Source organism: Lingula anatina, chromosome 1 (assembly GCF_051362555.1).
Source record: "Lingula anatina isolate TDL-2025a chromosome 1, LinAna3.0, whole genome shotgun sequence".
Taxonomy (NCBI): domain Eukaryota; kingdom Metazoa; phylum Brachiopoda; class Lingulata; order Lingulida; family Lingulidae; genus Lingula; species Lingula anatina.
In genome coordinates, this window is record NC_141767.1 from 58,286,250 (window position 1) to 58,300,750 (window position 14,501).

General features: G+C 33.5%; 1 protein-coding gene across 4 annotated transcripts in view; it reads right to left on the reverse strand.

The window, feature by feature from the left end:
* Positions 1-14,501, reverse strand: part of LOC106178119 (protein hobbit) — a 29,478-nt gene that overhangs the window by 9,942 nt on the left and 5,035 nt on the right. For 3 of the 4 annotated variants that reach the window (XR_015331746.1, XM_013561176.2, XM_086999386.1), the window contains exons 12-49: positions 13,953-14,050; positions 13,586-13,650; positions 13,128-13,297; positions 12,801-12,952; positions 12,412-12,569; positions 11,880-12,174; positions 11,549-11,655; positions 11,258-11,344; positions 10,828-10,942; positions 10,514-10,643; positions 10,090-10,201; positions 9,683-9,765; positions 9,375-9,444; positions 9,089-9,190; positions 8,902-8,961; positions 8,606-8,699; positions 8,189-8,396; positions 7,820-7,992; positions 7,457-7,555; positions 6,930-7,196; positions 6,611-6,707; positions 6,239-6,332; positions 5,928-6,071; positions 5,596-5,690; positions 5,273-5,382; positions 4,904-5,037; positions 4,746-4,804; positions 4,492-4,567; positions 4,110-4,283; positions 3,706-3,876; positions 3,394-3,481; positions 3,065-3,231; positions 2,710-2,883; positions 2,479-2,595; positions 2,168-2,260; positions 1,836-1,901; positions 1,413-1,510; positions 1,187-1,270 (exon numbers count right to left, since the gene is read on the reverse strand). Coding sequence is in view for 3 of the 4 variants with exons in the window: in XM_013561176.2 (XP_013416630.2) it covers positions 1,187-1,270; positions 1,413-1,510; positions 1,836-1,901; positions 2,168-2,260; positions 2,479-2,595; positions 2,710-2,883; positions 3,065-3,231; positions 3,394-3,481; positions 3,706-3,876; positions 4,110-4,283; positions 4,492-4,567; positions 4,746-4,804; positions 4,904-5,037; positions 5,273-5,382; positions 5,596-5,690; positions 5,928-6,071; positions 6,239-6,332; positions 6,611-6,707; positions 6,930-7,196; positions 7,457-7,555; positions 7,820-7,992; positions 8,189-8,396; positions 8,606-8,699; positions 8,902-8,961; positions 9,089-9,190; positions 9,375-9,444; positions 9,683-9,765; positions 10,090-10,201; positions 10,514-10,643; positions 10,828-10,942; positions 11,258-11,344; positions 11,549-11,655; positions 11,880-12,174; positions 12,412-12,569; positions 12,801-12,952; positions 13,128-13,297; positions 13,586-13,650; positions 13,953-14,050 (4,686 nt within the window). In the remaining variant the exon portion in view is untranslated. The remainder of the gene's footprint in view (positions 1-1,186; positions 1,271-1,412; positions 1,511-1,835; positions 1,902-2,167; positions 2,261-2,478; positions 2,596-2,709; positions 2,884-3,064; positions 3,232-3,393; positions 3,482-3,705; positions 3,877-4,109; positions 4,284-4,491; positions 4,568-4,745; positions 4,805-4,903; positions 5,038-5,272; positions 5,383-5,595; positions 5,691-5,927; positions 6,072-6,238; positions 6,333-6,610; positions 6,708-6,929; positions 7,197-7,456; positions 7,556-7,819; positions 7,993-8,188; positions 8,397-8,605; positions 8,700-8,901; positions 8,962-9,088; positions 9,191-9,374; positions 9,445-9,682; positions 9,766-10,089; positions 10,202-10,513; positions 10,644-10,827; positions 10,943-11,257; positions 11,345-11,548; positions 11,656-11,879; positions 12,175-12,411; positions 12,570-12,800; positions 12,953-13,127; positions 13,298-13,585; positions 13,651-13,952; positions 14,051-14,501) is intronic. The other variant, XM_086999387.1, reaches the window with a different exon arrangement.

The window sequence follows — 14,501 nt, forward strand, 5'->3', positions numbered from 1 at the left end:
ATGTCAGGGCACAGCATGCTAACAAACTTCAATGAAAAAAGGAATTAATGTATTTAAAATAAGGAAAAAAATGGAAAAAATGTTTCTCTTGTGCTTTGGCACCAAAGGAGTGCTGGCTTTAAAATATGTCAGTTCTTATTGATGTCAAAACACAAGTTTACTTTAAACAGCTTAGTTGTCTAGAAAATTCAAAACTGTGTCAGAAAAACAGGAAAATAGGAAGTTATGTCTACTAAAAAGGGAGAGATTTCACCCATCTTGTACTTTTGGCATGCTAGGAGTGGCTGGGTATAAAGTCTCCGCTGCTACTAACTGCTAAACTTGCCTGATGAGGACAAACACCATATTTTATAGACATTTAAGAGAATATGTACATTTACATAGAATAAACTTTCATGTTGTGGCTAATTGCACGAGTTATGGCCGGCATATTAAATGACTGCCAGCCATCCTGGTGCATTACTCTACAAATGAAACATCTACAGTGTACTTAAATAGATTACAACTTTTCAGACAAACTAAACTGGAAACCTGTGCCAAGCCCTGCATAGAATTGGCATATAAGAAGTGGCTGGTTATTACAAACTTTCCAGCTCTTCTTGTTGTCAATCCTGTTCTATGGCTCAAACAACTGTATACATCTAGGGTGTGCTGAAACATATAACATGCAGCTTTCCGACGGTGAAGTTAAATACAAAATGTACTGGTCTAATCTACTCAGATTTGGCACCAAAGGAGTGCTGGCCTCACACACATGCCTGCATCTTATGGTGGCAATACTGATTGGTGAACATGCATCTTGTTTACATTGGATACTTCTAGGAAAATGGATGGATAGAAGATTCAAAGCAGAAAAAAAACTTGTGGAACGTTTTCTAAGAGTCATGGCATCACATGAGTGCTAAGAGTAACAGCATTAGCACTTTGTGATGTCAAACCTTTTGGAGAATTAAAACTACAGAAAAAATTCTATGGGATACATACTGCACTACCTAAGAGAATGTGCATTGCAGTCCAGATTATCATAAAATGACACATCCTAAAAGAAAGAGGAAGGAGAAGAAAACACCAATTTGGGACACAGAATCTAACAGTATCTATTTGCTGGCAACTTTTGTGTGCTGGTTTGATGGTAACCTACTAGCACCAAAGGATGTCGGGGGAGTGATGCAACATAACTACAAACCTGTCTTCTTCCCAGGCCTCATCTGGAGTCCTCTGCAGCATGTACAGCTCTCTTTCCAGTCGTCTCAGTCTAAGCACAACCATCCTAGTGTTATAAAGCATTGCAAGTAAAATAAAGGGAAATAAGAACATAACTTATTCTGATTAAATGGAAAAGTTGTCAGCTACATTTTTCATTGATTCTTAGACCATGAAAGAGTTTCACTATGAACAGCCTGTTATATTACCTTACTGTTTCTTGCAATTGAAGGATTGGTGTTCTTTGATCCTCATCACTGGCTAATTGTAACTTGAAACGCATCCTTTTTAATCTTTCGCCAGCTTCCTACATTGTTAAAAAAAAAGTATTCCTATTATATCTGCTAGGTAAACTGGACAAACCAAAACAATTTCTATAGATGTAAGTGAATGCAAGAGATTTAAGAAATTGTCTAAAAGGAAAACTTTCTGAGAGAATCTCACTTTCAAACATTTTTAATATAAAACTTCTTGAAAGTAAATTGTTGAAAACAAACCTCATTTTCAAACATTTACTACATATGTTAACAAAAAACAGCCAATTCTTTTGCTAAATCTCCATCAATTTTGTTCTCCAATGTAAGTAAGGTCAAGCACTAAGGTGCACTTAAGGTCAGCTTCTTTGTTCTAACCTTCTTCTTTGGGTCAACATATAATAATAAGTTGTTGACAATGTCCAATATCATGGCATACTGGAGCTGAAACCAGACAAGCAGACATAATAACACTAGTATTTGGTGGGAAGGGCAAACAAAGGGGAGAAATTCATGTAAACTGCCTTAATCCTATGGAGTTACTCTCACCTGACTAGGACAGAGGATATGGCTTATAAGACAGGTATGTGGAATGAATAGACTAATCACTGAGGTGAGTGAAAACTCCCATTTGCACCTTTTAAATGGCCAATTTACAAAACTGGTTTCTTTAGAAAGGAAACTGAGTAAACAGTTAACAGGGTACTTACAGGATTAGTGCATATATTTAAGTCATGATGCAACAGTGTAAAGGCATCCACTCCCTCTTTAGTTTCCAACATGTCATCTGAATCATCTGAGGACTTACAGTTAAAAAGAAGCATAAATATTTATTTTATGTTGTCTATGTAAGCCATTACACAAAGCAAAGACATTGCATAACATGGGTTGGTAATTTCTTTCCAAAATGGTAAATAATCCATCTGATAATGTTACATAGAGTATCAGTGCATATCTTGCTTATTGTTATTCAGTAAAGTCGTTTCAAAGTTTCTCTTATTACTGCATCTGTAAAACTTACAGGTAATGGAACTTCTGCCACTGAATTTGGATCTACTTCACCATAACTGGCATAGAAAAATTGACACTTGCAACGGGATATGATTCTCTGGAGTTGGACACCTTCTGATACATCCACCTAAAATTAAAGAAAGTCAGAGATATGCCTGTGACCATATTTCATTCAAAAATTTTCTTCATGATATTTTTTTGGAATATATTTCAATTCTCTTCTGTCTCTAGGTATACTTACCTCCCCTGTGCTTCCCACGTGACTGCTGACCACCCCTCCCACACTGAGCCCACTGCCCACCATCTCTGGGGTGCCCTCCGAGTCCACTTTCTCCTCAATCTCTATATGCTCTCTGGACACCCAGAATACATCATCATCTGTAGCTTCAGCTCCTGGGTCCACTGTGGCATAGTACTGTAATGAAAAGATTATTTTTGAAATCTGGCCTGTATATTCATAAAAAATACGATTTAACAGTTGTATAGTTCTGATAAAGAAGACAAATACAGTATTTCCAAAATGAAAGTCACATTTTAATATGAACTGAGGTCTGCAATTCTCCCAATCAGCATACAATGGTAAAATGCTCACTCACCTGCATGCAGTCAATACCTCCTACCCATGTTGTCTTGCTCTTCAGTTCTCCATCCTTCCAGATAGGCTGGTGGAGACAGGACCATATCTGGGCCTTGGCTGCACTGACGATTACATAACCAAGTGTCTCACAGCCTTTGATCATCATCTGGCTGTTCTGGAGCTCAACTAGAAGTACAATAGGTGTTTCCAATCATATTAAACTCTCCAGTGATCATCCTAATCAGGTATTGTACAGGCTTATTTATTTCTCTGTCTTTAAGTTGTCTTATAATGAAAAAAATTATATATATTATTAAATTCAATGTACTCTTTGACAGAAGTACTTACTGAACCAATTGTTACTGATCACATCTTTGCTCTTACAAGCTGCAATTCCATGGAGTTTATCTACCTGGCCTCCAGCAGACTGAGAAAACTGAAAGATTATCAAAACAAACCTCTTAAACCATGCCCTAGCTGCTACTAAAGAAAGCCTGGCTCCAACAAATGAATGTTCAAATGCCTGCATAGTTGTACATCTAAAGAGAATTGAACAACATTCAGAGGTGGGTTTTTGTTGTCAGTAAAGCATAACCTCTAGACTAAAAGTCAGAAAACTATTCTATCACAAAAAGGATCAAAACAGAGGAAAGACTCTACCTCATCCGTATATACAGTAAACTTGCTATCAGACTCTTGCACCAGTTTCTCTAGCATAGAGTGTGCATGTCCTGACTGTATCCTGGACAGTGGGCTGGGGGTGACCTGGGTGCCGGGCTGGGCTGTACCACCCCCTGGGGTACCTGCTGTCATGGACATGGCACGGGTCTTCTGCAATTTAATTTTCCATCCATAATTAATTTTTTTTTTGTTAATTATTCAAATAATCTTTCTATTAGTGATATAAAACTATAGATATTTTGAGCTAATATTCATTAAAAAATAAATATTTCTTTTCAAAATAATTAATTTTTAATTTTGATTAAGATGATGTAGAACTAAATAAACTTTTGTTTAAAATATTCAAAATTCAATGATATTTTTCTACTGTTAACAAGACTTACCAAAGGTGTGGGTGAATTCTCCACTTTAAATCCTTTGAGAGCTTCAGATGAAAGGTTCCTTCTTAAAGCTTGTGCCTTTTGATAGGCATCAAACAATCCAAACACAGTGTTCCTGTTGCTCTTACTCCAAGCCCCCTTCATGTCAACTATTTGCACTCTGTGTGTGAATTTTTGCTGTAAACAAGTAAATACTGGGTAGAATCTAATAATAGTTATTTTCAGAACAAAATATATCCTGCAGCAGTTTTGGCCTGAGGATAAAATGTAGCTTGTGAAAGATTACTCACTATGTGGCTTAAGGTTTTTTCTCATTTTTTTTAAACATAAAGTCAATATTTCTAATTCTAATATTAATTGTAAGATATTAGTCAAGATACAATACCTTTTCAGGGCTATCTTGTTCCCCTTCTTCTGTGTGTGCTTTAATATTGGCACAATTGTCTCTTCCGTAGCTTACACTTGAAATATAAAACAATCAAAAGTGAGTTTATATTACAGACAACAAACAAATAATAAATGTTCACACAGCCTCAAAATCTGTTTACAGATCCTTATAACTATTATTATTTCTCAATTCCTAATGATGAATTATTGAGAATTCAGAAAGATATCCACAACATAATGTAGGTTTCTTACCTTGTCACGCTCAAGAAATAGCTTTTTTTGACTGGCTGTCCAATAAGAGAAACATTCAGCTGCAACAAAAAATTATAAGATAAGTATCATAAACTGAGATGCAGCTGAGATAAAAAAAAATAGTGCAAAATTGGTGCATACTTCATGTATGATCTCACCTCTTCCCCTGCACTTGCTGAACACAGCCACACCTTGGCGTCCTGCAGGGTCACTGTCTGGCTCTGTATACTCCAGTTGGCTTGGGGTCTGTGGATCAAACCATCCTCTACTGGTTGTAACTGAAGGTTGAAACCTGCCAAATGAAATAAAAATATTCACTTGGTTTGGTTTTTTTCTCTATCAAAATAATCTTCCAAAATGTCTAGACATTAAGTATCGTATCTTTGCACTTAACTTTCTACATGTTACAATTGTGGATTCTGAAATATTTGGTTTTTACTTTGCAATTTTTTTCTACTATTTCAACCAATACTTTAATGTAGTGATATCTATATCTATTTCTAAGTTACAAATAAACAATAAATCACCTGAATTGAGATCAAAGTAGCCACCTTCCATTTCAAAACCATGCTGCTTTGCAGATGACATCCAATAACAAACATGAAATTTATGGAGGTTCATGGATATACAGAAATTCCTAGGAAAATAAAAGGAAAAAATATAAATATTTGCTACTTAATTATCTTTTCTTCAAAGGTGCAATATCAGAATCTTATATCTACTAAAATATGGAAGTCTGAATATACATTAAAATGTCTTAAAATTTTCATCACTTCCTTATAAAATTTGAATGTTATACAATGTCAAGCAGTGTGCATTTAAAACACTTAGAATTCAACAATCAACTTACTGAAAGTGTCTGGTAAATTGCAGCTTTTTAGGCTTCAGAACAGCATCATACAAAGGTCCTCTTCTTATGGGTCTGGATACACTGGCTAGAATCATCTGATAAATGCAAAAGACATAACTTGTTTGTAAGTTGCTTATTTTAATAAACTCTTTTACATAAAATTTAGTTTTAAGATACTTCATGGCTGAAAATTAAAGTGTAAGAAGGAAAATTTTTATCAAATATCTGGAAACATCTGCAAGGTCAACATAAGTGGGACGCTATCTTGTCTGAGTAAAATTTTGGTTAAAAATCAACCTAATCATACCAAAATTAAGTTTAGTGTATCCTACCTTAATTTTGTCCATCCACCTCAAGGTACTGGCAAAAAAGATGCAGCTTGGACTTTCAGTAACCACACCTGCATCATGAGTGGTTTTAAAACTCATGGTCATGTTCAACTTCTGTGATCTGAAAGCCCTATAAGAATCATGCTCCTGAAAGAAAAATCATTATGGTACATTAAGTGTTAGCCAATGACAAGAAAATATGGCAACAATGCAAAGTAATATGTCAAAATAAAGACATCATACAACAAAATACAGGAAGCATTATATCCTCATAAGAGGTTTTCTTATATTCCATCTAATGAGCTTCTTCTTACCTCTAGTGAAAATTCTGGGACCTTGTCTGGAGCACAAGGCATGACAGCATGGTGATCATTTGGGTTACCAAGACACAGCCATTCGAGCTTAATGCTGAATAGGAAAAGTGTAACTAAATTTTCCAAGAGGCACAGATTAATTTTTCATAATGAAACAATACTTTGCGGTAACTGAAGTTCACTGTTGACAATCCTCTAGATAAGTATCATTTTTAACAATGAAATAATTTACAAGTTTCATCTACAAATTGTTTTTCGGTTTTCAAAAAAAGCAATGACCAGCAGATTCAATTTTAAAATCAGATGAGTAAATTGAATGCTCACATTTGCTATATACATATTTTTCCCTACTTTATACCATTACCAACTTACACATATCTCAGGTTTGGCAGATGGAGCAGTCTGCAATCATCATATTTAGAGGCTGTTCTGGCTGTGATATCAAGATCTCCTTTTAGTACCCATTTGGCTAATAATAAGCATAATAACACTATGTCACATAAGTATTATAGTGGCAAATTTGTTTGAGGTGTTGAGAAATATGTTACTATTTCCGTTGTGTTTACATTTAAGTGCAAGTACAAGATAAAAGCAACTGGGTCTCCCTTATCAAAATAAAACAAATCCTTTTCATCTACTACTTTAAAATCAACACAATTTGAATACATCAAAATCCAAATAATGGGCTAACCATTAGTCCATTCAAGCCCCATCTTGTTCCAGGTCCAATCCATGAACTCTGTTGTATTATGTGGATCAAGAGAGGCATGATACAGCCAACTCATTTGCTCAGCACACATAGTAAGACGGCCATGGAGGAGGAGGCGGATCTTGTCCCAGAAAGGCATAGGTATACTTGGGTCCAGAGATGGCTTATTGATCAAATCAAGCGCTCTGTTGGTCTGAGCAATAACAGGCTCCCAGCAGGCACCATAGGCCATGGTGAAGGTTTTTGCATCTGGAATATTCATATAACAAGGTTAAAGGAAACAAATCTACATGAGGTAAATGACACTATTCTTAAGCTTGCACTAATAAATAGAGTTAAAAAATGCACAATACATGGTAAATATTTTAACATTTTAACCTTTAACAATTGAATTATGGTAAATTATAGTATTGAAATTATATTCAGTACAGTAAAGTAAATTATAGTATTATTATAGTCTAGTTCAGTAAATTGTAATTTAAAAACACAAAATAGGGATGTATACCTACCAGCACAAAAATCATGGTAGAACTTTAAAGGTGGCATGCTCCTCTCGACAGTCATGTCTCCCCAAGGAGACCCAACCTGAACAGTGCCTGTTCTTTTTGCTGAAATATATAAAAAACAGAGTTCAATTTCACCCCACCAGTATTTTGCCAGAAGCAATGCAAATGAGCAAAATATGCAGAGGCCCAAATAAATTGAAAATTTTCAATCAAACATACCATTATTAATTTCTTCCTAAGTCATTTTACATTGTATGTTTTAATTCTTATACACTTTCATAGTGGGAATAAAAAATCACATAGATGTTGGATATAATATTGAATTTACTAATAGATTAAAGTAAAAAACACTTAAAAAATGTTGACCTCTTATGGCTCCCTCCTGTTCTGCTCCTATCAGTTTTCCCCATACAGTGAGATCAACAACATCCAGGCATGGTTGAGGAAAGTCTCGGAGATGAATGGTCCAGCTTTTCACACTGGTATTGACCATACGGCACCAGAGAGTGGTGAACTCCAGACCTTCAGCAGGGTATGGACTTAAATAATAATAATGCCATATAATATTAAAAAAACTAAGATTATTACTGAGATTTTGATTAGAAAGGACCTTACAATGAACATACACTGTAAAAAATGTATAATGGTGTCAAATGAAAGATTTTTAAGAATGGGTGCTTTTTAATTTATGATAACTCAGAAGTGGAAGGACAGACAAATGCAACACAATGTTACCTATCGTGGTCTATCTCCTGCAAGTGCTTTACTACATTCTCTTTACCATGGAGCGATCTGTCTGCAAGTGCAATTATTTCTAAATCCTGCATAGTCCAAGTGAAAAGTTTAGTTCTCAGAGGTTCCTGATACAGCAACCTTGATCGCTGAATGTAGATTTCCGCATTTTTCTTCTTCAAATTGGAATAAAGTTCTTCAACCTTCCCAGCTGAAAAATATTGATTATTTAAAAGGAATAAAATTCAAAAACAATAAATGTATACATCTATCACCTGTTTATATATTATTTTTAAGTATAACTTTGAAAATAAACCTCTTTCAATGAAGAACAATAGTAACAACAAACTCATACTTACAACAAACTTATATTATGGGGATCAAGATGTTTAATGATTTACAATTAAAAGGATAACTTACATGGTAAAAGACCATACTGTCTTTTCAGCTCAGCTATTTTCCTGTCCAAAGCTGCTTCTCGTTTTCTACTTTCATTGTATTCATCACAGAGCAGCTGAAAGATCACAGTGTCACATATTAATTAAGACCTGCCACAATGGCCAGCATCAGTTTATTTTAAGGCGATAAAATCATATAAACATCATTCTTGCTTGAGAATTTACTGATTTATCATAAGACTGCTATGTTTTACAAAACTTCTATTTTGCAAAAATGCATTCACCTAACCAGGAAACAAAGCAGCATTTATAACTTACATCATAATTATCTCCCAGCTTCACTTCAAATGGATCATCACTAACTTGGATAGTAAGATTCTGCAATGAGATCAAGAAAATTTAAGTAATCACAAAGAAAGATAAAACATTTCACACATTCATATATATAGAATGAAAATTTAATTCTTCAATCTTTAAGTTAAAATATTTTGCTACTCAAACTTGCCTTTGTAGATAATCTCACATCTGGGGGTAAGGGACTGTCAATTGTAAATGGTCTCTTTGTTTTCTTGTGAATCAGTTTGAGCCATTTGACCATGTTTACAACCTGAAAACAAGAAATGATTTGACAACTTAACTTTAATCAACATGAAGATCTTAAGAATTATACAAAAAGTCAAGGCTAAATACAAAAACATTTCATTTGAATTAATAGCTTTTCATGACACCATTTACATAGGTTATACTCCCAATCACAGCTCAAGGAGATATAAAATGATCATCAGGCTTACCTCTTCAAAACATGCTGCAAAGTTGAACTTGTTAGGGAATATCACAGAAAAGTTATTGAAAGAGATGTCCCTGGAATGTAGTTATAATTAAAGGTAAAATAAATTTGTAAAAATAACCAACAGGATTAATAAGTCTAATTTTCAATGTTTGACTTGCTGAAAATGAAACATTTTACAAACAATTTAAAAAAATTAAGTAAAGTAAATATTACTGTGGGCATGTAATTTAGAATTATAAAATACAACAGATTTTAATCAATACAGCAACTGATGATCAATCTACAATTTCCAACATAAAATATACTCACAACACTCTGTTGGTTTTCAGTTCAAGGTCTGTTCTTTCAATTTCCAGTGCTTCACTTTTTGGTAAGAAAGATATCACAGCACCCTATCAACATAAACTTTACTTTATTTTTAAATGCACTTCACATTCATAATTATCTACATAATTATTAAATTGCATCATAAGTACTATTCTGCATTAAAATTCCATTAGTACAGGATTAGGCAAGTTAAAAATCTAGCTACACAGGATTAAAACAAAATAAACTGACAATCAAGAACTATGAAGAGTAAAAAAATAAAGCATTTATATACATTCAAACGCTTTAAGTGTTTTAGCAAACAGATCGATACTGGTGAGGTCAAATAACTAAAAATTCATCAGAATAATTCTGGTTCTTCTTTGGCTAATATTATTCCTGATCATTACCCGAAGTTTAAAGATGTCATGGTGGTCAAAGGCTACACTGCACACATCCAACTGCATCAATACTTCAGGCAGCTGCACCCTGCCTACAACCTCTGGAGCACTGAATATTATTCTTATGGAAAACAAAAACATATATACATAATTTGCCAATGAGTGTACAATTTTAAAAAATATTTAAGGTTGAAAAAAGTTGATTGAAACTTCACCCAGTTTGTTTGAGCAGAGCTGTGTGTATCGTATCCTTTTTTTTTTTTTAGATGTTGACATATTTGCAACATTACTTCACTGCAATTTTATTGTTAGAAAAAATAACAGATTAAAACTTTTCTAAATTTAATATATGCTATACCTCTTTCCAGATAAATTGGATTTAAAAAAATCACATGCTCAAATGTTTATCGCCCTAAAACAGATATTTACTTACTTGTGTTGGTTTGAGAGCAGGGCACCTAAAACTGTGTTAGCCCTTACTGTGAGTAGAAGTGTGAACTGAGTTTTGGAACTTTTGACTTGCTCAGCAGGCTCAGGGTGGCCTTCTCTAGCCTTCTTGTCTGCTTGAATGAAACAAGTACTAGTAATAATAATTTGTTTAAATGCTCTTGTACCCTTCTAGGTTCATGTTTAAATCATGGAAATTTTATTTTAAAGGTGTTATAAAAAATTCAATAAAATGGTAATATATTTCTGAAGAAACTAAAATAAACAAAACCTTCAACCAAAACAATAAAATCCACACACCACAAGTAAAAACAGCTCCAACTTCCATAATTTCTTGTACTGTTTGGAGGAAAGTCATATGAATCCTTGTGTTCCACACTGCATAAACCTCTTCATGTACTCTAAGATCCAACTCCTTTAATAAGTTAAAATTTCATTTTAAATTTTGAAATATGCACAAAGTTGATCAACAAAGGAACTTTACATTAAGATCTTAATACATTTCAAATTGAATAAGAAAACCTTTGTTAAGAAGGTGACATTATTTCTTCTAGTATGTCTCAATTCTATCTTGACTACTTGACTTAATTGCTGATACTGTGAAAAGGAAAAATGGTTTTCTTTAATTCTTGTCTCTCCTACCTATTCAGAAAGTATAAAATATCTATCTATCCATGAAGATACATACACATGTTCTCCTCATCACTGAGGTACTTTCAGCAGTATATACCTTTTCATTTGTCTTGAGTGCCATGGATATACTCTTAATATGTCCAATGTAATTGTCCACCTCTGTTGAATTCAGAAGCTGATATGACTGAAAGTTCAGAAAATAATACACCAGATTTTAATCAAATATTTTATATTTATAATAAAAGACTTCCAAAACCCATTTGCCAATTTTATTTGTGTAGCATTTTTATCAACATATTAACAGAATAATGAGTAATACTAGGCTAGCAGGGACTTTTTATTATTTGTTGTCATAATTTCTCAATTATATCAAAAATATTCAATTCACCTTTCCAGATTGTCTAAGCTGGGAAAGTTTAGCACCAGTAGATGTACAATGAAGCACACCTTCTACACACTGTCCAGATACTTTGTCCAGACGAAACATTGCACAAGCTAAATGAATAAAAAACATCAAATTTAGACATCTTAATTGCACTTCAATTCAGAAAGTTAAATATAGCAAGTCTTCATTAAATTATGCTTTCCACAGAGGTGTTTGTTTAGAACTCATGTTTTTTATACACATCACAAAAAATAAATAGGGCATTCCTCAAGAAGTTATTGATTTCAGTAGTGACAGACAAGACAAGATAAGCCAATATTTGTACTGTACTTACCCAATGGATCACAGCACGTAAAAATATTCACATTTGAGCATTCAAAATTTAGAGTAACACCAAAGAGGTGAGGCTTTTCTCCGCCCTGTGAATGGGAGGCGACTGGTCCAGCAGTCACCTGTCCAACATGAGTGCCTGTTTGCAGCATTTCTCTATGCAGTGAATCCTTTCTAGGAATTCTGGTCACCAGGTCTTGCATCATCCTAGTGATTGAAGCACATATTTTTGGTGACCACTCTCCTTGCATGCCATCCATTTTGTAGCTGACATCTGTATGGCCTGAAGATTTCTGCAGCTGTGTTTAATTGAGATTGTGTAAGTTTTATTTTTTAGGTAAAGGAATTCGAAAAAAAAAAAGGGTTTTATGAATTCTTAGACTGACCCTACAGTTCAATCTGAATCAAGTAAAAAAAAAAAAAATGGAAGGAGAACCTGTTGTTTAAGAGGTTAATTCTATTATTTTAATCAACAAACTTACATCTGGAGTTGCAAAAGAAGCTTTACTATGTTTTTTTTTTTTCAATAAAATTACCTTGATTTCGACCTGTGCCAAGTAGAATATACAGTTCCAAATATGCTGCTTTGTGTTTAGTTCAACCAAAGTAATCCTTGGGTCATCAAGGTGGCAGTATGCTGTTGAAATAAAAAGAAGAACATCTGCTTCTTGCCAGGTTGGTAGAAACCCTTCATCTGTGAATATCAAGAATAAAAGTACATGTTAACATAAATTAACAACAACAACTGAATGGATTTAAAAACAGTATAAAACCAGTTATTTGAATAAAAACGTTTAATTAAAATAGTGTCCATCAATCTATTAAATTGCTACTGGATTATTTAATCACAAAACAATAATACATAAATCACAAAAAAAAAAAATTATAAACTTGACAGGATCAAAACTTAGTTCCACAGCATTACCTGAATGACTATTTGGAGACAAATTCATTGTCAAGTTTGTCTCCACAAGGCCAGCCTTGATACTGTCACACCCTGACATGGTCACTGTTGCCTGCATGTCCTTTACTTCAGCTTCACAGTGTATTGTCTTATTTTTTATAAATGACACAATTCTGAAAAAGAAAATAAAGAATACAGGACACTTACCACATGACATCAAACAAGAAATTGTTTGTAATTTTTAAAAGTATAAATGTGAAATATATAATGGGTCTAGAAAAAAAATCATTTTTCAAATCAATTACTGATGAAAATTGTAAAAAAAAAAAATGTGGCAACTCTGCTTACTTGTTTTTCCCTTCAGGTTTTCTTTCAGGTTGTGTTTGATGGATTGCTGGATGACTTGTGTTTGCTGTTATTGTATTAATTTTTCCTGCCCAATAATCCAGTTCTTGCTGATAGTAGTGTATGAAGCCAGATAATACACCACTTTTCAAATGAATCCTCTCTTCACTCACCTAAATGAATAAATATCAAACTTTACACCTAGGCCTTAAGGAAACTGATGATAATTTACCTTCAACCAGCATATTTCTGTTTGGTTCATAGAGACAGCATAGGTATGCTGACAACAGTGGCAAGTATGCAGTGGACTTTATAACTCATAGTGCATACTTGTCAAGCTTCCAAACAAAAAAAAATTACAATTTTCAAATCTAAAGTAGAAAAAAAAAAGTACTTTGTGAACAAAATGTTTATCTGGAATTATACACAGGAAATGTACAGAGAGAAAAATGCCTCTTTACCTCAATATGGCAATGCAACTTGTTCAAATATCCTATTTCTGTTTTAGGTAAGGAAGCTTGAACACCTGAAATTTAAAAATGGGTGAATAATCTAACAACTAAAATTGAATTTGAATAGAGTTGACAAGGAGGAGATTATGATCATTTTTTAACAAATGAAATAATATTTTCCTTAATGAACCACAAAACTTTTTTATATTGAAAAAAAAAAATTCATAACTCTACACATACCAAGAAAATATTTTGTTATAAAATTGAGTTCTATGTTATAAATATTGACAAACTCTTAAGATGAACATCATAAAAGGAGTCATACATAACACTTTTAATCACAACCTTGTATGAGGCAGGGATTTTCAAAATTCACCTTCCAAAGCCAGTGAAAGGCTTCCAATAACATCTTGCTGTGATAATGCTTTGTTGTCAACTTCTATCTTCATTAATTTCCAGCCACATTTAAGGGTTCTGGAAATACCCATGGACATGATTTTTTCAATAATAATTGAATGAACAATACAAAATCTGCATTTGCAATTTATCTAAGCATTACTTATATATTTCAAAAGGAAAGAAAATGTTGGCCAACGTCATATTGCAATTAAAAAAACTGTTGGTTAGTAATATTCAATAAAAAACTCTAAACCATTTTTAATACTCTTTTTAAATAACAAATATTATGTTCAAACTTTTCATTCCTGTGACATGTAGTGTTTCTGATCTCTCATTTAAACCGTTTTTACAACTTATACAGTTCAGATGTTTTAAGCATTGGAATATTTTGCTTATCAAAAATTTACCTTGCTACACCATGACTTTATGTAAAAAGAGAAAGACACGAATCAAAAGGCTGATAACCTTATCCCTCTTCAAAGAAGGCATTTTTATCTATCAGACATTACGTCACATGGTGTTTTCA